Source organism: Danio rerio, chromosome 23 (assembly GCF_049306965.1).
Source record: "Danio rerio strain Tuebingen ecotype United States chromosome 23, GRCz12tu, whole genome shotgun sequence".
Taxonomy (NCBI): Eukaryota; Metazoa; Chordata; class Actinopteri; order Cypriniformes; family Danionidae; genus Danio; species Danio rerio.
Window position 1 is genome coordinate 47952501 of NC_133198.1, and position 21196 is coordinate 47973696.

Below are 21196 nucleotides of genomic sequence, written 5' to 3' on the forward strand. Positions count from 1 at the left end.
GTGTGCTTATATATGTGTTTATGTGTGTATGTTTATATGTGTGTGTGTTTACATATGTGTGTGTATGTGTCATACCTGTGACACCTCGTCTCGTGAGTTCCACTTGACAGACAGCAGTAGTTTGGGGAGACTTTCTGGAATATTCACACAGTAGTGCCTGAAACACACACATGATCAATGATGAGTGATGATCAATAAATAAGCACGTCTTTCTTATAACACGAAGCAAACACTGCATGATCTGATGAACTGAGTTTGAGGTGTGTACCGGTGTCTCCACAGGAAGTCTTTCTCCTGTTCTGAGAGCTCATAGAGCGGGTCTCGGCTGCAGAGAGTGCGCAGCTGCTCCGCATCCGCCTGAGAGATGCTGCTGTCACACGCCAGACGGCTGCTCTGATTGGCCACAGAGAGATGCAGAGTGAGTTATCAGGTGTGTATGCAAACATGTGCACATATGAGTAAGTGTGTATGTGTGCACATTTGAGTGTGTGTTAGTTTGTGTGTGACTGAATGTGTGAGTTTTTGTCTGTGTGTGATCCCGTATGCACATGTGCTTAAGTGTGTGTGCGTGAGTGTGTAAATGTTTGTGTACCTGCATGTGTATGAGTGTGAATGTATGAATGTGTAAGTGTATATGAATGAGTGTGTGTTTGTCTGTGTGTGTGTAAGTGCATGTGTGTGAGAATGTGTCTGTGTGTGTTTGAGTGTTTGCATGTATGCATGCGCGTGCAAGAGTGTGCATGAGTTTGTGAACGTATGCGTAAGCGTGTGTCTATGTGTGAATGCGTCTGTATATGCACGTGTATTCTAGTATGCCTGTGTGTGTAAGTATGCATTCAGTATGTATGAGTGTGTTTGTGAGTATGCGTGCGAGTATGTAAGTGTACATAAGTGTGTGAGTATGTGATGTACAGTGTGCATGTTTCAGTTTGTATAATTGTGTGTGTGTGTGTGTGTGTCTGCGTGTATGTAAGTGTGTATGAATGAATGTGTATGAGTCTTTGTGTGTGTGTTTGTGTGAATGAGTGTTTGCATGTGTGTATATGAATGAATGTGTGAATGAGCATGCATGCGTGTGTGTGTGTGTGTGTGTGTGTGTGTACGTGTACACGAGTAAGTGTGCATGAGTGTGTGTCTAAGTGTGAATGAATGAGTGTGTGTGTGTGTGTGTGTGTGTGAGAGAGCGTGTATGTATGTGTTTGCATGTGTGTGTGTGGGTGTGTGCACAAGAGTAAGTTTGCATGAGTGTGTGTGTCTAAGTGTGTATCAATGAATTAGTGCGTGTTAGCATGAGTCTGTGTCTGTCTATATGTAAGTGCATATGAATGAGTGTGTGTGTATGTATGATTGAATGTGTGTGTGTGTGTACATGTGTACCAGCCCCAGACAGTAGCTGTAGCCCAGCTCACGAGAGATGCTCCAGTTAGCGTGCTCCTCAATCTGCTGCTCGTCAGGAAACACCACCGTCTGATTAAACCAGGGGAACTCCAGCTCCACACACGGCGTCTCCTGCACACACACAAGGTTTGAAGTTTCAGCTCAAAATACCCTCAGATAAAGTTCTCTAATGCTCTGAAACTGACCCTTTTAGGCTTGGATCCTAATTGTGGCGTTTTGGTGACTGTCACTTTAAATTCAAATGAGATTGTGCTTTTTTCAGAAGAGGGCGGAGCTACAGATGCCTGTGCGTCAGCATAGTGGCAGGTATAAAAACAATACTGACGCCCTATGCTAATGAGGGAGAGATGGGCACTAGTGGGCGGGGCTTTCTCTCTCTGATCACACCTACAAAGGGAGAATGTCAATCAAAGTGTTTCTGCCAAGTCTACCGCAAGCCTGCGTTTGAGTGAGGGTCTCGGCCGTTAGATCGCCCCCTGGGGGCTGGCTGCAGTACAAGTCATAAAGCCCGCCTCCTCCGTGTTAATAAAGGAGACTTGAGCCCAAATAAAAAAAATTATTACACTTGCAATAAAATGTCCCGAAAGATGGTTCTGGTGGATTAAGGCACTGGTTATTGTGCTGAAATAGGTGCAGATCTTCATTTTTGTAGACATTTTGTTTTTAGCAGTAATTTAATGCTGGGCGTGTCATCGTGATTGACAGCTGTGATTGACAGTTTCTCAAAGCAGCGCGTCTGAGCTTCGGCGGAAGACTGAAGTGTTATTACTCGATTTCTGTGATATTTTACTATGATAAAATGAGTTCAGCAGTAAACTACAGTTTCTGACATACATGATCCTGGTGGAACACTGTTTATTCGCTAGCCACCCAGATGGCAAAATACACTCGGGTCAGTTCCGGCTAGATTCTCGCCTGCTGGAGACTTACCCCTCAGAGCTCAGACTGACTACCTCTGCTGGACCTTCTCCGGATGCCTGGACTCACTGCCCGATTCCAGCCCGAGTCAATCGAGCCAGATGCGGCGGCCGAGCGAGCCGGCGCTGCCGCATGCGAGCCGGAATCAGCCCGCGACACGAGTAGGTTATGCTCTGCGGCCCGGAGCTGGCGCGAATGAATATATAAAACCCTCATATATGTTAACGTTGATACATCCATGTGTGTTGATATGACAGCAAACGCATGCTGAGCAGTTCGGGGGGCGTGGTTGATTTTACATAAAGCGTTTGGTTGGAAGCTCGACTCGGCTCATTTTCGCGGCTCCTCCTCTGGCTCCATCAGACAATCCTTCTGCGCATGTCTGGCTCCAATTTCAGCAGTCTTTTGCGACAGTTTGTGCACGTAAAGCAGGCGTTTTGCCCTCAAGGCGTTCAATGGGAAAAGGGGCTGTCGCGTCGTCCATATTTTTTACAGTCATTGGTTTCTGCAGACTGTTTCTATCAAGTCTGATTATAAACAATACAATTAATTCATGTTTAATATTAGAGACTGGAGATATTCACACACTACTGACACACAACTGTGTTTAAACCCCTTATAAAAGTGACTTTTGCATTATAGATGCCCTTTAAATGTGATGAAAGATTAAACATTTATATTTTTTTCAATGCAGAGTACAAGTGCCAACAGGTTCACTAGCACTAGCTATTCACAACGTACAACAGATGCATTTGTGGAAAGATTTGTCATTTTTAACTGTGGATCTGAATTAGATGTTGAGATATTCGTTTTGTTTGTGGTTCATATTTTTAATGTCAGTGCATCTCTGGTTTTCAGACCTTGTTTGGGTTGGATCCCGACACTCCGATGGGGTTGAGCAGATCCTCCAGCCCGTGAGGAACCGGCCACAAACCCAGAGCCACTTTACCGCTGACCAGCGTGTCCTTATAGTCGAAGAGGTTGATGTTTCCCCAGGCCAGCGGACAGTGTTCCTACACACACACACAGGTACAGCTATCTTTACGGGGACTCTCCATTGCTGTAATGATGTTTGTACTGTGCAGACTGTATGATGTGTCCTCTTCAGCTTTGCAATCAGTAAATGTGATTATAATAGAGGTCAATGGGGCAAAAACAGGCCCCAACATAATGAAAGGGGAGTCAATTGGCCTAGAGTGTAAGGGTGAACTAAATTTTCAAAGTATTTTCCCAAAATGTGTGTCAGAATAAGATTTGTCGCCGAAAGTCAGTCTGTTTGCTGAAACACAGCGAAAATTAAGACCAAATTAAGACTCAAAATCACCCCAGAGTGGATGAAAACAACCCAACAGTACACAAGGGTTAACTCATTTTAATTTCTCGCATATATAATTAGTTGATAAATGTTCTTTGGTCAAAAAATAGATTATTAAGCAAAATATATTTATTACTCTGAATTTGTATAGAACTGTTCAATTGACATACAGTACATAAGCATGGGCGGCACGGTGGCTCAGTGGTTAGCACTGTGGCCTCAGAAAGAAAGTCGCTGTTTCGAGTTCCGATTGGGTCAGTTGGCGTTTCTATGTGGAGTTTGCATGTTCTCCCCGTGTTGGCATGGGTTTCCTCCGGGTCCTCCAGTTTACCCCACAGTCCAAACACATGCGCTATAGGGGAATTGATTAACTAAATTGGCCGTAGTGTATGAGTGTGTGTGTGAATAGGTGTGTATGGGTGTTTCCCAGTACTGGGTTGTGGCTGGAATGGCATCCGCTGTGTAAAACGTATGCTGGAATAGTTGTCGGTTCATTCTGCTGTGGCCACCCCTGATAAATAAGGGACTAAGCTGAAGGAAAATGAATGTGTAGAAGCATGTACAGTATAACTAACTGTAATTAAAATAACTGCTATTAATCCATTGCTTTACTTTTTCTGCTGAAAAGTAATTTGATTACAGTGACTAGTTACTTTTTAACAAATTACACCTAACACTTGTACAATAAAACACACACAGTTGATCAGCAGGTCAGTAAACGGATCAGGAAAGGTAAAAATCACCTCTTTGGCCCCCTTGCGGCCCTTGACAGAGCAGATGGAAAGACAGAGACGTGCAGAACGAGGGACGTCCGTCAGGTAGATATCATACGACAACCACTCGTTCCACCTGTGTGGGTCACATGACAGAGAGGACAGGTATGTGGGTGAGCATTGGGTCACAAACCCAACAATTGAGCTAAAGGCACAAGATATTTTGTTAACCTTTTACTTGAAGGGCTGTTTATAATCGTTATAAACCTTTATGATCATGATTTTACACATGTTATGAAGGTGAATGAGATTGTATGCATGCTTATGGCAACTGTTATTATGTGTCATTCGCTCGCTTATGTGATTTCAAATGCAAAAATGACATTGTTTGTTATGACAACTTAAAGCTGTTTTAGTCTTTGTCATGACAACTTGACGTTACCAAGACAACAACACCTGAATCAACCATAAACATGATTGTCATGAGACATTATAAACAGGGGCGCAACTGCACATTAACTGATGGGTATGCGGCTTCAACTTTTCCGACCCCCCCCAACCCCCCACCCCCACCCCCACCCCCCCCCCACCCCCCCTCAATCCAACTATGTTTTAAAACAGGCAAGTGATAAAATGTGAAAAATATTTCCATCAATAAATTAAAGATATTTTTTCATAAAGATTTCAATATGCTTCAAAAAATACAGTTTCACAGTTCTGAACACACCTGAAATAGTATGAAGTAGTAAAAGGTATGATTACATTAAGCATGTTAAGTCGCAAAGAAATGCATCTCATACCACCCCAAAATTCATCTCAGTTTAATTTTACCTTACTAAATGATTATAGCACCTTGACTAGCCTTGCTTTTGGACTTTTTGTACTACATTTGTCAAAACAAAATCATAGACACGGGAGTCCTAAAGGGCAAAAGAACATTGTGATTATTTCTCACATGCATACTGTGAGAAGTGTAAGGTCTGTCTTTGCCAGAACAATTGACTGAAACTGCTAAAAGTGAAATAAAAAAGACTGTCAAATGTTTAGTGTAAAAAAAACAGAAACAAACTGTGTGAAATGTTCTATTTAATTGAAATGTTATAACTTTGTTTGTAGCTAAAATTAAAATAGTTTTGAGCTAAGAAGTTACCAAAAGGCCTGATGAGTCAATATGATACATAATAAATTCATAAAAACATGTATATGGTATGAAAAATGGGGGGGAGGGGTGGAATGATTTTTTAATTTAATAAAATACAATATTATACGCGTATAAAATGCTAAATAAATATTTTAACTATATATATATATATATATATATATATATATATATATATATATATATATATATATATATATATATATATATATATATAATTAATTAATATTATTATTATATTATATATTAGAGATATATATATATTATTATTAATATATATTATTTGAAACTTTTAATATGGATAATTTAAAAAATAGTTGTGGCACAATGGCGCCCCCCATGTGTGGCGCCCCTATGCGCCGCATATACTGCATACCCCCTTTTTGCGCCACTGATTATAAATATGTCATGATTTTTATAAGAGCATTATTAATATATATTTTCTGCTACAGCGGTAAAAGCTGAATATGTTAATAAATTGTCATTACTGAATATTAATATAGCTGTTAAAATAATTTGAGAGAGTAACGACACTTTTATTGAGACATTATAATGACAAAAACAGTGAAAATGTGATTAGAAAAATATTCATGACAATTATAAAGCATCATGACGATCATGTTTATGACAGATTTATGACAAGTGTTGTTGTCTTGGTTAGGTCAAGTTGGAGGTTGTGATGTATTTATGTCAAGTTGTCATAACAAACAATGTCATCTTTGCATTTAAAATTACATGTCGCAATGCCTTCTGGGACTTCTAGCGCAAGATAGGTGCTCAAGTTTGCATCGGTGGTTCCTCGATATCAAGATCACATCCGGTAAGTTTCACGCGTCCTCTGTTCTTGGGTCATGAGTACTGGAACTGATCTTTGGCAGCTGATGATGACGAGAACACGAGGACGCAGGGCCGCTGAAGAACGCATATTGAGAAACAGCCAGAGTGTGTGAGTGTGTTCATCCTAATGACTTCACACATCCTCAATTTCTGTTTTCTTTTATAGAAGTCAGGGAATCAGCAGCAAGGCTTTACTATGTTGTGTGCTTTATTCAACTGCACAGATCTGTTTTATAACAGAAGCCTAAAATGTATTTAGTGTGATAAATCAGCGCTGCTTCTTCTCCATGTGATCACGAGCGGAAAAAACACAAGTGACGGATTGTGTCATAATAAAAGCTCTGCTGCGTTTGTGCTGAAAATATATGTTTACTATGTGAATATGTGTTAACTGTCATTTATTGATGTGATTAAAAATGTCAGCATTGTTACTTCAATCTTCAGTGTCATGTGATTTTTACGTTTTGTGTGTGTGTGTGTGTGTGTGTGTGTGTGTGTGTGTGTGTGTGTGTGTGTGTGTGTGTTACCTTGGGTTGGAACAGGGTACTCTCTGAGTATTGACGTTGTCACACAGCGGTTCTCCTCCGTGATATATTCCTGTCCTGACGTAGATCTGAGACACACAAAAAGTGTTTTTGTGAATTGTGGGGACATTTAATGGGTTTCCATTGTTTTAATACTGTACAAACTGTGTTTTCTATGGCCCTCCCCCAAACCTATCTCTAAACCCAACCCTCACAGGAAACTGAGTGCAGTTTTCCTAGGGCTGCTCGATTATGGAAAAAATCATAAATTGTTAATCACGATTTTTAAGATGGAAGACGTGTTTGGTGTGATTTGCTGCTATTTTCAGGCATCACGTTGTGTAAATAGCAAATCCATTCATGCCACTTTGTGGAGTCATAGGTGTCCTGGTCTGAAATAGAGTTGTGTTAAGGCACTTGCATATGAGACATAAGAATAGGACTTGTGTTTGGATATAAGTGAAGTTTCATAAACTAATTTCGAGAGGAGCACGTGATATGATTGTGCACCGCTGGCCACTCATCCGTAATCAGTAATAATCCAATCAGAATGATCCTAGCTTAATATAAAGGGATCACTTTCTCCTTATTGCAAATCTTCGTTTTGGAAGAATCCCCCCTTCCACCACATCTCCTCCTTTTTCTCCCCTTCTAAAGGGGGAGCGATCGAGACCTACCTGATTTCGGTTCTCCTGATATGCTTCTAGACCGGGCGGGAGCCCTGGGCTCAAATATCTCAGAGCTCAGGGATCTCTCCCAGGACAGCATGCCAAACCTGCTATAAGTGCCAAGCATATCTAAGTGGGAACTCTTGAACTCAGTTTTCTGACCACACTTCATTATTATCGTTCATTTATTCCTTTGCTGGAGATTTGATGCAAATCTTTGTGCTTAACAAATTAAATTAATTATGTAGACTAATGAAGTTTCCACCAGTTCCTCACTCCACCAAAGTAAAGGAGTAAAGAGTAAAAATAAAGTAAAGAGAAAGTAAAGACACTGAATGAAGGAGGCTCATTTAACTGTTTTCTTGCTAGTGAAGTGTTCAGTTTATACACTTACAGAGTCGCCATGTAAATAGCAAATGCACCATGGCACGACTCAACTAACTCTTAAAGGGAATGGGAGATGAGACTCTGATAAGTTTAATACACGTTATGCTTAAAACACACCCAGAACTCATTAAGAGAATAAGCATAACCCTGTTAGACCATGCGCAGGGGCGCAGAGCGTATTTTACATTTAGTCATTTAGCAGACGCTTTTATCCAAAGCGACATACAAATGAGGAAAAGGAAGCAATTTACACAACTATAAGAGCAACAATGATTAAGTGCTGTAGGCAAGTTTCAGGTGTGAGTTGAGTTTTTAGTCATTTCTTGAAGACAGCTAGTGACTATTAGTGTGTAGCTTCTCTTTATTTATTTATGATTTGGTTATGGGTAAAACAAAGGCCATGCGGGTCAGGTAGTTGAAACGGTAGGCTACCAATAATGAATTTGTTATGAATTAATTAATTATTCATAAATAATTAATTCACCGCTGCCTACGATGATGCATGGTCCATCACAATGTTTCACATTAGACATCTAACGATGCCAAATTGGTCGACATCGCCCAACCCTATTAGTAACAATTTAAATTCCTGTTTCGAAACAAAACAATTGATTTGAGCTGTACTTCTGTGTGCGTGTGTCTGACCTTGTCTATGTCTCTGATGTTGACGTTGACGTATGTTGCGCACAGCAGCCGCACCCTCAGGTGTGTGTTGAAGGCCCAGAGGGAGCGCGGGGACCCAGGGTCTCCTCCGCCAGGACAGGGGCTTGGCTGAGGCGTCCGGCGGCTGTATGACGGAGCCATGAACCCACTGGAGGGAAGCTGACTGTAAAGACTGTCCTTACTGACCAGCATCAGATGAGGCAGACGGCAGAGCGTGATGCAGCTCCTGATGTACTGAACACACACACACAGACACATCAGCATCATCATCACATGCATGTTAATTCTCAGATTAGGGCTGTCTGAGGTACTGGGTGTGGCTAACATAATTAACCACGCCCCTTTAGCTGTCAGTTTAGACAACAAACAGAAATGGTGAGGAGGAGGAGTCTGTTAGGTAGTAATAACTCTCCCCATCTTTCTGAATGCTTAACTACATCCAATTAGCTTGCAGTAGAAAAAAACAAGCCACGCCCACTGTTTTCACATTTGATATTCTGTCTCTCCAGGAACTGCTTCACAATACGAAAATAAACAGCTTCCAGTTCAATTGGACTTCAACATTTACTAATGCATCCTATTAGTGCAGAGCAGAGTCGAACACACACACCTTATACTGGCTGAGAGGGTATTTCTCCAGGAAGTATTCGTCGCATCCGCAGACTTTGAGTATGTACTGGCCCTGATACTCCTGCACACAGAGACGCAGCTGCTGCGCTGACAGATGCATGCTGCGCGTCTTCTTGCGGATGGCTTCTGCGATCAGCTGCTCCGGGAGAGAGTCGTGCGCGATCTTTAGTGTGTATTTCTGCTTGGAGTTGGACGGAGACACGATCACCCAGATGGTCACGATCAGACGGCCTGCAGAGACACACACACACACACACAGGTAATACTGGAAATGAATAACAGGAGACCTTAGTGAGGAAATATGTTCATGTTAAAGGTGCCATTGAATTAAAATAACGTTTGTTTTTATGTTAGTATCATTTTGTTTGTCTTAAACAGTGTTAAAATTCACATTTAGAAGATATAAACCTGATTTAAACATCCAAAGCTTGCCACTTCCACATAAATTGGTCAACATTTTTTTTAATGCCACTTCATACAATCAAATGCTCTCTAATGTCTGACATGCCCCGCCCCCTTCTTCTCACTGGCTGTTCATTTGATGCGCTTGAGCTTAACCACTCTCACTGGCAGAGCTATGGGAAAACTAAAAGCTATTGACTACAGCGTCATCTTCTGTGTCAGCCTAGAGCGCCCTCTGTTGTTAAACACAAGCCTAGAGCGTCATCTGCTCTTGGCATAGAGCGCCGTCTGCTGTTAAACACAAGCCTAGAGTGCCTTCTGCTGTTAAACACTAGCCTAGACTGCCATCTGCTGTTAAATCCTAGCCTAGAGTGCTCTTTGCCCTTAAATACTAGCCTATAGCGCCGTCTGTTGTCAGCCTAGAGCACCATTTGCTGTTAAACACTAGCTTAGAGCGCCATCTGCTGTTAAACACTAGACTAGAGCACCATCTGCTGTTAAACACTAGCCTAGAGCGCCGTCTGCTGTTAAACACTAGCCTAGAGCGCCATCTGCTGTTAAACACTAGCCTAGAGCACCGTCTGCTGTTAAACACTAGCCTACAGCGCCATCTGCTGTTAAACACTAGCCTAGAGCGCCATCTGCTGTTAAACACTAGTTTAGAGCGCCATCTGCTGTTAAACTAACCTAGAGCGCCATCTGCTGTTAAACACTAGCCTAGAGCGCCATCTGCTGTTAAACACTAGTCTAGAGCGCCCTCTGCTGTTAAACACTAACCTAGAGCGCCATCTGCTGTTAAACACTAACCTAGAGCGCCATCTGCTGTTTAACACTAGCCTAGAGCGCCATCTGCTGTTAAACACTAACCTAGAGCGCCATCTGCTGTTTAACACTAGCCTAGAGCGCCATCTGCTGTTAAACACTAACCTAGAGCGCCATCTGCTGTTAAACACTAGCCTAGAGCGCCATCTGCTGTTAAACACTAACCTAGAGCGCCATCTGCTGTTTAACACTAGCCTAGAGCGCCATCTGCTGTTAAACACTAACCTAGAGCGCCATCTGCTGTTAAACACTAGCCTAGAGCGCCATCTGCTGTTAAACACTAGCCTATACAGCCATATGCTGTTTAACACTAGCCTACAACGCTGTTTGCTGTTAAGCAGTAGCCTATTGCACCATCTACTGTTAGCCTATAGGGTCATCTGCTGTATAACACTAGCCTAGAGCGCCGTCAACTGTTAAACACTAGCCTAGAGCGCCGTCTGCTGGTAAAAAAGACTCAGACGCACCTTTGTCGAGTTTGCTGTATATGTGTTGGGGCAGGTCGGGAGAGGACTCCACATTGGGCGGGTAGACGTACAGTGCCTGTGTGTGCGCGCCTCCACCCTCGCGCTCCTCCACCGCCTCCCTGCACACGCTCAGAATGTTCCTGCGGAAATCCTGCACCTCCGGGTCCTTCACCAGCTCAAACTCACAGATGGGCATCCCTATGGCGAAACCTGAACATACATATACAGATGAAGTCTGATTTCTTTGTCATGATGACAGCACATAATATTAGACTAGATATTCTTCAAGACACCAGTATTCAGCTTAGAGTGAAATTTAAAGGCTTCACTAGGGTAATTAGGGTGAAGTTAGGGTAATTAGGCAAGTCATTGTATAACAGTGGTTTGTTCTGGAGACAATCAAACACAAATACTGCTTAAGGGGGCTAATAATATTGACCGTAAAATGTTTTTTTAAAATGTAAAACTGCTTTTATTCTAGCTGTTTTAGCTGTCTGTTGATTTACTTATTTACCATTTGATATTGTACTCTAAAAATGTAAGTACCCATGAAGAGTGTTTCTTTGTTTTGTTTGTAATTGTGTTGATGTTTACAAAAATAAAGTAATATAATAATATTAAAAAAGAACAATGACTTTATCTTTATCTTCATAGTTGTGGTGTTTGGTGTGTTCGTGTCTTCACTCTTACCGATCTCCCTGTTGAGTATTTTCTCCTCTCTGTTTCCCAGTGGCTCGATGACCTTCAGGATGGGGTGAAAAAGACGAAGATCGCACAGCCGCCGTGTTTCATCGTAAAACTCTTCCCTTTCGGCCTCCTGCGTCACTCCGACAAAGATGTAGCACGACTCCTCCTGTGGGCCAATCAGAGGCCAATCAGAGCAGGCAGGTCAGGATTATTTTAGTAAACAAAAACTAAAACAAATAATCAAAATACATTTTCATTAACTAAAATAAAATTGTAAAAAAAAAATGAAAAACTAAAACTAATTGAAACTAAGAACAGACATTGCAAAACTAACTAAAATAAAATACATATTTGCAAAAATAGTAATTATTTCAGAATTAATAAGCGTTAATTGTTAATAAGCACTGGTTCTGTAGTGGAATAATCTAGGCAAACAGTGACTTTAGTGATCTGTTTTTTTTTTTTAGCTTGTGCTTTTCTTTTTACATTACCCCCTTGTGACCAGCAGGTTTCCCCAGTGTGTGTTTCTAGCGCATCTGACGAGTGAATCCAGCTCTTGTAATCAATCTAATCAAATGGTGAATTTAGCAATCGCAATCAGTGTAGTAAAATAAAAACAGCACTAATTATTTTAAACGAGCACCAGATATCTGAGATACTTTTATTTTTACATCTCAATTTGCTAGCCTGGCTTGCATAACTTGTATCTATTTTTAATCATTGTTTCCTATGGTGTAGAGAAACACCAGTAGATGGCGCCAAACACATTAGTCAATGTGCGCAATAACGTCTTCATTTGGCAATCAGAGGGCATTTAGAGCGGGCTCAGGCAAGTCGAGGTTATTTTAATAAACGAAAATTAAAACTATTGGTCAAAAAAAAATTTATTACCCTGAAATAAAATTAAAAATCACCATAAATGAAAACTAAGAACTGTCGCTGAAAAACTAACTGAAATTAAATAATGATTCGCAAAAATAATAATCATTTTCTGAATTAATAAGCACTCATTCTGTAAAAGTCCATCTAATCAAACAGTGACTTTAGCGATCTGTTTTTTTCAGATTATGCTTTTCTCTTTGCATTTCCTCCTTGTAACCAGCAGGTGTCCTCAACGTGCAGCATTTCGGACCAGTGAATCCAGCTCATGTAATCTCACTAATCAAGCAGTGAATTTAGCCATCGCAGTCAGTGTAGTGGAATAAAAACACACTAAAGACACAAAGACGCGGAAACTGGCACCAGATATGTGAGTTACTTATATTTTATACTTCAATTTGCTAGTCTGGCTTGCCTAACTTGTATCTATATTTTTAATATTCCGTTATTCCCCATGTTGTAGAGAAACACCAGTAGATGGCGCCAAACACATCAGTCAAGTACACTATTATATACATAAACATCTTATCTATATAGACATACTATAACTTGTTCGTTTGGCAATCAGAGGACATTCAGAACGGGCTCAGGCAAGTCGGGGTTATTATAGTAAACGAGAATTAAAAATATTGGTCAGAAATGTTTTTATTTACTGAAATAAAATTTAAAATCACCATAAATGAAAACTAATAATAGTCACTGAAAAACTAACTGAAATTAAATAATGATTTGCATAAATAGAATACTTTTTGCATTTCCTCCTTGTAACCAGCAGGTGTCCTCAACGTGCAGCATTTCGGAGCAGTGAATCCAGCTCATGTAATCTCACTAATCAAGCAGTGAATTTAGCCATCGCAGTCAGTGTAGTGGATCCAACAAATTTTATTTTTTTTTTTTGTGTATATTTATTTAATTTATTAATTATTTAAGCAAAAATTATTTTACTCAACATTTTCAAAGAAAACACAAAGATGCTGAAACTAGCACTGGATATCTGAGGTACTTTCATTTTATACTTCAATTTGCTGGCCTGGCTTGCATAACTTATATCTATTTTTAATCATTGTTTCCCATTGTGTAGAGAAACACCAGTAGATGGCGCCAAACACATTCGTCAAGCACACGGATACATACATAAACATGTTTTCTATATAAATGTCAAACGTTTTATAACCTCTTCAGGCAAGTCGAGGTTATTTTAGCAAACGAAATCTAAAACTACTGGTCAAAAATGTTTTTATAAACTGAGATAATATTTAAAAACACCATAAATGAAAACTAAGAACAGTCACTGAAAAACTAACTGAAATTAAATAATGATTTGCAAAAATAATAACCATTTTCTGAATTATTAAGCGGAAAATCTGAGCTGCGACTGTTTAGAGAAACACCAGTAGATGGCACCAAACACATCAGTCAAGCACACGATTGTATGCTTAAACATCTTTTCTATATAAACAAAACATGCAATAATGTCTTTATTTGGCAATCAGAGGGCATTCAGAGCGGGCTCAGGCAAGTCAAGGTTATTTTAATTAACGAAAACTAAAACGATTGCTTAGAAATGTTTTTATTAAGTGAAATAAAATTTAAAAACACCATAAATGAAAACTAAGAACAGTCACTGAAAAACTAACTAAAATTAAATTTTATGAAAATAATAATCATTTTCTGAATTATTAAGCGGAAAATCTGAGCTGCGACTGTTTAGAGAAACACCAGTAGATGGCGCCAAACACATCAGTCAAGCACACGATTATATTCATAAACATCTTTTCTATATAAACATAAAATATGTTTGTGTGTGTGTGTGTGTGTGTGTGTGTGTGTGTGTGTGTGTGTGTGTGTGTGTGTGTGTGTGTGTGTGTGTGTACCTGCAGCAGGTGGTAGAGTGGGTATTTTCTGGCCTCGCTGAAGAGCTGCTGTTTAATGCTGGTCAGCGGAGCTTCTCTCAGACACTCCAGACTGACCAGGATCCCGTTGGGCAAACAGCAGTCCACCAGGATACGAGGAGGCATCAGGTGAAGCCCCCATAACTCCCCTGAGGATGGCCGAGGAGCCATGCTGTCCACTAAGACACAGACTCAACACCTGCACACACACATTTACAGATAAGTCAGAATCATTAGCCCCCTCCTGTATATTTTTGTCCCCAATTTCTGTTTATAGGAGAGCAGATTTTTTTCAATCCTTTTCTAATCATAATAGTGTTAATAACTCATTTCTAATTCATTTATTTTCCCTTTGTCATGATGACAGCACATAATATTAGACTAGATATTCTTCAAGACACTATTATTCAGCTTAAAGTGACATTTAAAGGCTTCACTAGGGTAATTAGGGTAAAGTTAGGGTAATTACGCAAGTCATTGTATAACAGTGGTTTGTTCTGGAGACAATGCAAAACTAATATTGCTTAAGGGGGCTAATAATATTGACCTTAAAATGGCTTTAAAACAATTAAAAACGGCTTTTATTCTAGCCCAGGGTTTTTCAAAGTCTTAGACAGTGGGCCTCCCTTTTGACACAACTTATCCATTGGCGCCCCCCTCCTCCCAAACACGCACAGACACACACACACACATATATATATATATATATATATATACAGTATATATAAAGACACAGATGTCAGACTGTTAACTCACTTTTATCATCATTTGCATGAAAGTGCAATTATTTACAGAGTAATACCAAGTATTTTAATATAACGTTTGTAAAACTAGGATGATGGTTTAATATGAATAGAACAGATCCAAGAACTGTCCACCCCAGTCAAAACAGTCGAAGTTTAGCGGGTCTCATGCTGTCATTAGCCAAAATATTTTGACAAACCACACATAAAGGTCGTGGTTCATCAGCTGGTCCTGTCCACGTAAATCCTAAACTCAAATACTGATCATCATATCGTCGTCTTTTGGGTTTAAGCCCTGAACTTGAAGGCTTTTGTGGTGAGGGGGCGTGGCCGAGAGCCGTGGGAACGGAGTGAGGCCACCGCGCAAGTGGATACACCTGCGGTGCGCACCTGCCTCGGATTCCACGGAAGGAGCTCTGGATCATAAAAGGAGAAACGAGGGCAGAGGAAGCCGAGCGAGGACCGGGCCCGGACATATTTTACTTTTGCTTTCAGTTTGACGGCAGTCTCCGTGAGGAGCTGCCGTCCGTTTGTTTTGGTTTAGACGGCAGCCTCCGTGAGGAGCAGCCGTCACTGTTATTAATAAATCATTTTAAAACTGCGTCGGTTCTCCGCCTCCTTCCCGGCGGCCAAAGGGCCGTGAACTTCATTACAGCTTTGAATCGAGGGTCTCAGAAACCGACCCATTGTATTAGCAGGCATATACCTGTATTGGCGGGCTTGCCAAACAGAAGCGAATTCACAGCTATGGCCTTCTGGGTAAAAAAGGTTTTCTTATTTTTGACGTATTCTTTTTTTTTGCTTTGTGTAATTAAAACGTTTAAATATAATAAAAAATACATATAATAATTAAACTTAATAATTATATTTTTATTATATTATATTTTTTCCCGCGCCTCCCCTGACATGCTCTGGCGCCCCCCAGGGGAGGCGCGCCTCACACTTTGAAAACCCCTGTTCTAGCCGAAATAAAACAAATAAGACTTTCTCCAGAAGAACAAATATTTTAGGAAATACTGTGAAAAAATTTCTGAATCTGTTTAACATCATTTGGGAAATATTAGAAGAAGAAAAATCCCAGGAGGGCGAATAAATCTGACTTCAGCTGTACATATATGCAATAAAGGCAATTTTTAAAGTGGATATTTGCAGCTACAGAACAAACCAATGTTGTCCAACAACTAGCCTAATTTGCCTAGTTAACAAAATAATCTAGTTGAATCTTTGAGTACTATATATGAATACTAGAGTGTTGCAAAATGAGCAGAAAAATAGTACGCACAAACTGAGCATAATTATGCTCCTGTAAATTATATTAAAGAATGTTTTGTCCATGGGGCGTCATGGTGGCGCCAAGAAGGTTGCTGGTTCGAGCCTCGGCTGGGTCATTTGACTTTTCTGTGTGGAGTTTGCATGTTCTCCCCGTGTTGGCATGGGTTTTTTTCCGGGTGCTCCGGTTTCTATGAAGGTAAATCCGTTGCGAAACTCGAGAGCTTGCAAATGTAAATGTGAGCACTTGTGATAATAATATTTGTATGTGTAGGTTGAAATGTACACTTACAGCTCTGATGTGAACAGCTGAAATCCTCGATTTGCACACACACACAACAACCCACGCACTTGTGTTTTAAATTGGAAGTTGCAGATTAATAGTTGTGTATTTGTAAAATGTCATTCACAAATACAAAGTGACAGACACACGTGTGCAAGGCAAATTTGATTGCATCTTTGCTCTACAACCACAGGTCGGCACTCACAACCTCTCAGATTCGTCAGTACAACTACAAATCTCCCGCGCTCTGACTTTTGCAACACATCTCCCGCGATCTCTGTAGCAGAACTCATCTGTGCACTCGCAGATGCAGAGGCGTGAGCAGCGCGGGGCGGGGGAGGGGCGGGGCAGGTGTAAAGCTGTTTGATTGGCTGAAGCCTGACCAATGAACAATGCCAGCAGCCAACAGGACTGAGGTGCAAAATAATAATTTCCCACGATTATTTCATTAGTTAGGGTTTATTTCAACTCTTTTCTGAAGAGATTCTTGTTAAAAATCATAAATTCTACTGTAATGTACATACCAGTAAAAGAGCAGCAAAGCCAGTTTATTGGCTACAGCCAGCCAATGAGATGGGGCGTTTCTGTTTGTCAGCACACAGGGCAGCTCACGTTGTTGGAGGCCTCGAGCAATCAGAAGGTAAGTTATGATTTTTTAATAATTATCTATATGTTCAATACTGTTAGCTAAGCTAAGGACTGTGCTGGGTGCTTCTCTTGTTTGTTTCTTATATAAGAAAACAGTTATGAGTTATGTAGGAGTTGCTTTCTATCATGTTATATGGTTCTAAAGATACGATTCAACCCACATGAAATAAGAAGTTGTAATAGCATTTATAGTAAACAATATTACGTTTTTGAACCATACTAACTATAATAAACTGTATTATACTGTATATTTTGCAGTATCTACAACTTTGTTAATGAATGCAACAGCACACTGTAGTATTAACTAGCATGAACTTTAATGAATTGAAGTATATTTACACACACGCACACATTAATAGCAATTAAAAATAACACTAGGCGTTTCAGTTTCTTACAGATCATACCGGTTTTTGTTATTATAACCTGCATCATATCTATCTATCCATCTATCTATTTACATGTTTGTGTACAGTGTGTCCTTTATATCACTTTTTTAATTATGAAAGTTACTACCTTTATTTCTCAGTTTCCTGTAAGGATGGAGTGACAGGAGAGATCAGGATGTTTCAAGTCGATGAGGAACTCAGAGAAGCTGCATAGCTTGAATAGGATGTTATTTATGCTAAAGATGACATGATGATCCAGCTCATCTACAAACACTTCAAAATGATTCAGATCATTCAAGAGGAAGCCAACCATTTATTTTCTCTTTTTACCTGCCAAGATGACTACAGATTTGAACAAAACACACACTCACCCACACACAACTTTTATTTTGATAATTGTTTAATGTAGTATTTTTACACTTTACTGTAAGGCAGGGGTGTCAAACTCGGTTCCTGAAGGGCCGTAACCCTGCACGTTTTTAGTTGCAACCCTGCTTCAAAACACTCAAGTGAAAGTTTCAAACAAACCTGAAGGACTCAATTAGTTTGATCAGGTGTGTTTAATTAGGGTTAGAATTAAACTTTGCAAAGCTGCAGCCCTCCAGGAACTGAGTTTGACACCTGTTCTGTAAGGGAATGTAATTTGTCAAATAAAATTTACAGTCCAAATAAGTGTAGCGCAAATGTCTAGTTACTTGTATTGAAATATTTCAGGGTTTTTCCTTGTTCATATTGAGATGGAGGTGGTAAATCCAACTTCATCATTACCCATCAAATGTTATCTCCTCTTTAATCCTTTGCTCAAGCCTTTACTAATGGTCAGAAAGCAAGCCATTGTGTAAAGCTGGTTGATGCTTGCTGTAATAGAGAGAGATGATGACTGTTCAGCTTATGTTGCTTAACCCTGCAGATGAGATGCTCAAAGTGGACCCTCTGCCGAGCGATGGACACTGTCTCCCTCACCTAGTTACTCTTCCTTTGAACACACATATCATGTTGAAGGATGCAAGTTGTGGACCTAAATCTGATGTAATGCATGTAGATGTATAAATTAGAAAGAAATGAAACTGCTTTAAAATGTATTAGGTTTTACATATAAAGTATACTTCAATTCATTAAAGTTCATGCTAGTTAATACTACAGTGTGCTGTTGCATTCATTAACAAAGTTGTAGATACTGCAAAATATACAGTATAATACAGTTTATTATAGTTAGTATGGTTCAAAAACGTAATATTGTTTACTATAAATGCTATTACAACTTCTTATTTCATGTGGGTTGAATCGTATCTTTAGAACCATATAACATGATAGAAAGCAACTCCTACATAACTCATAACTGTTTTCTTATATAAGAAACAAACAAGAGAAGCACCCAGCACAGTCCTTAGCTTAGCTAACAGTATTGAACATATAGATAATTATTAAAAAATCATAACTTACCTTCTGATTGCTCGAGGCCTCCAACAACGTGAGCTGCCCTGTGTGCTGACAAACAGAAACGCCCCATCTCATTGGCTGGCTGTAGCCAATAAACTGGCTTTGCTGCTCTTTTACTGGTATGTACATTACAGTAGAATTTATGATTTTTAACAAGAATCTCTTCAGAAAAGAGTTGAAATAAACCCTAACTAATGAAATAATCGTGGGAAATTATTATTTTGCACCTCAGTCCTGTTGGCTGCTGGCATTGTTCATTGGTCAGGCTTCAGCCAATCAAACAGCTTTACACCTGCCCCGCCCCTCCCCCGCCCCGCGCTGCTCACGCCTCTGCATCTGCGAGTGCACAGATGAGTTCTGCTACAGAGATCGCGGGAGATGTGTAGCAAAAGTCAAAGCGCGGGAGATTTGTAGTTGTACTGACGAATCTGAGAGGTTGTGAGTGCCGACCTGTGGTTGTAGAGCAAAGATGCAATCAAATTTGCCTTGCACACGTGTGTCTGTCACTTTGTATTTGTGAATGACATTTTACAAATACACAACTATTAATCTGCAACTTCCAATTTAAAACACAAGTGCGTGGGTTGTTGTGTGTGTGTGCAAATCGAGGATTTCAGCTGTTCACATCAGAGCTGTAAGTGTACATTTCAACCTACACATACAAATATTATTATCACAAGTGCTCACATTTACATTTGCAAGCTCTCGAGTTTCGCAACGGATTTACCTTCATAGGTTTCCCCCACAGTCCAAACACATGCGCCATAGGGGAACTGATGATCTAGATCTCGGGTGGCCAATCCTGTTCCTGGAGATCTACCTTCCTGCAGATTTCAGTTGCAACCCTTATCAAACACACCTGTAATCTGTAATCATCAAGTGGATTTCAGGTCCTAATTAATTGGTTCAGGTGGGTTTGATCAGGGTAGGAGCTAAACTGTACAGGAAGGTAGATCTCCGGGAACAGGATTGAGCACGCCATGATCTAGATTGTCCGTAGTGTATGAGTGTGAATGAGTGTGTATGGGTGTTTCCCAGTGATGGGTTGCAGCTAAAAGGGCATCCGCTGCATAAAACATATGCTGGATAAATTGGCGGTTCATTCCACTGTGGCGACCTCAGATTAATAATGGAACTCAGCCGAAAAGAAAATGAATGAATGAATAAATGTTTCGTCTATATCTTACCCAAAACTGGGCTAAAATAACACAGTATGTTTGTTATTTCAGTTTGAGTGTTGGTGCCCCAGTTTTTTTGTTTTTTATTTGTCCATATGGTTAATCCGCCTGTCCACACACACACACACACACACAGAAAACAGTGTCACTATATAGCACCACCGATTCATTAATTAATTCATTTTCCTTCAGCTTAGTCTCTTTATTTATCAACAGTCACCACAGCGGAATGAACCGCCAACTAATCCAGCAAATGTCTTACACAGCAGATGCCCTTCCAGCTGCAACCCAGTACTGGGAAACACCCATACACACTCATTCACAAACACACTCATAAAGTATGGCAATCCATCTCATGAACACCCTATACCACATGTGTTTGGACTGTGGGGGAAACCGGAACACCCAGAGGAAACCCACACCAACACAGGGAGAACATGCAAACTCCACACAGTAGTGTCGGGACTTGAACCAGTGACCACTGCTTACCGCTGAGCCACCCTGCCCACCACCGGTTCATTACTTTACTGAATATTATTTTATTAAGATGAGCATTTAATTTTTTGGTGACAAATAATGAGTCAAATATCATCATCAGGCTTTTGAGGAACAATATCCAGAACCTGCTGTTTCGAGTGTGTGTGTGTGTGTGTGTGTGTGTGTGTGTGTGTGTGTGTGTGTGTGTGTGTGTGTGTGTGTGTGTGTGTGTGTGTGTGTGTGTGTGTGTGAATGAGAGTGTATGGGTGTTTTCCAGTACTGGGTTGCAGCTGAAAGGACATCAGCTGCATAAAACATATAATGGAATAGTTGCTGGTTCATTCCGCTGTGGCGACCCCTGATAAATAAAGAGACTAAGCTGAAGGAGAATGAGTGAATGAGCGTAGCTTG

The 21196-nt window shown here is 40.3% G+C and overlaps 1 protein-coding gene and 1 long non-coding RNA gene across 4 annotated transcripts in view; one reads left to right on the forward strand and one right to left on the reverse strand.

Annotated features, from left to right (window-relative positions):
- Nucleotides 1–21196, reverse strand: part of zgc:158659 — a 42948-nt gene that overhangs the window by 11948 nt on the left and 9804 nt on the right. For all 3 annotated transcript variants that reach the window (NM_001430840.1, XM_009297144.5, XM_073938730.1), the window contains 11 exon segments: nt 76–157; nt 269–393; nt 1378–1509; nt 3177–3329; nt 4375–4480; nt 6868–6953; nt 8565–8816; nt 9193–9443; nt 10904–11113; nt 11594–11756; nt 14344–14560. In NM_001430840.1, coding sequence (NP_001417769.1) covers nt 76–157; nt 269–393; nt 1378–1509; nt 3177–3329; nt 4375–4480; nt 6868–6953; nt 8565–8816; nt 9193–9443; nt 10904–11113; nt 11594–11756; nt 14344–14532 — 1749 coding nt within the window. In that variant the 5' untranslated portion in view covers nt 14533–14560.
- LOC141380577 (uncharacterized) lies at nt 7379–14683 on the forward strand. The gene is made up of 3 exons (XR_012398829.1): nt 7379–9471; nt 11634–11791; nt 14350–14683. It is a non-coding gene; the product is annotated as an uncharacterized lncRNA (long non-coding RNA).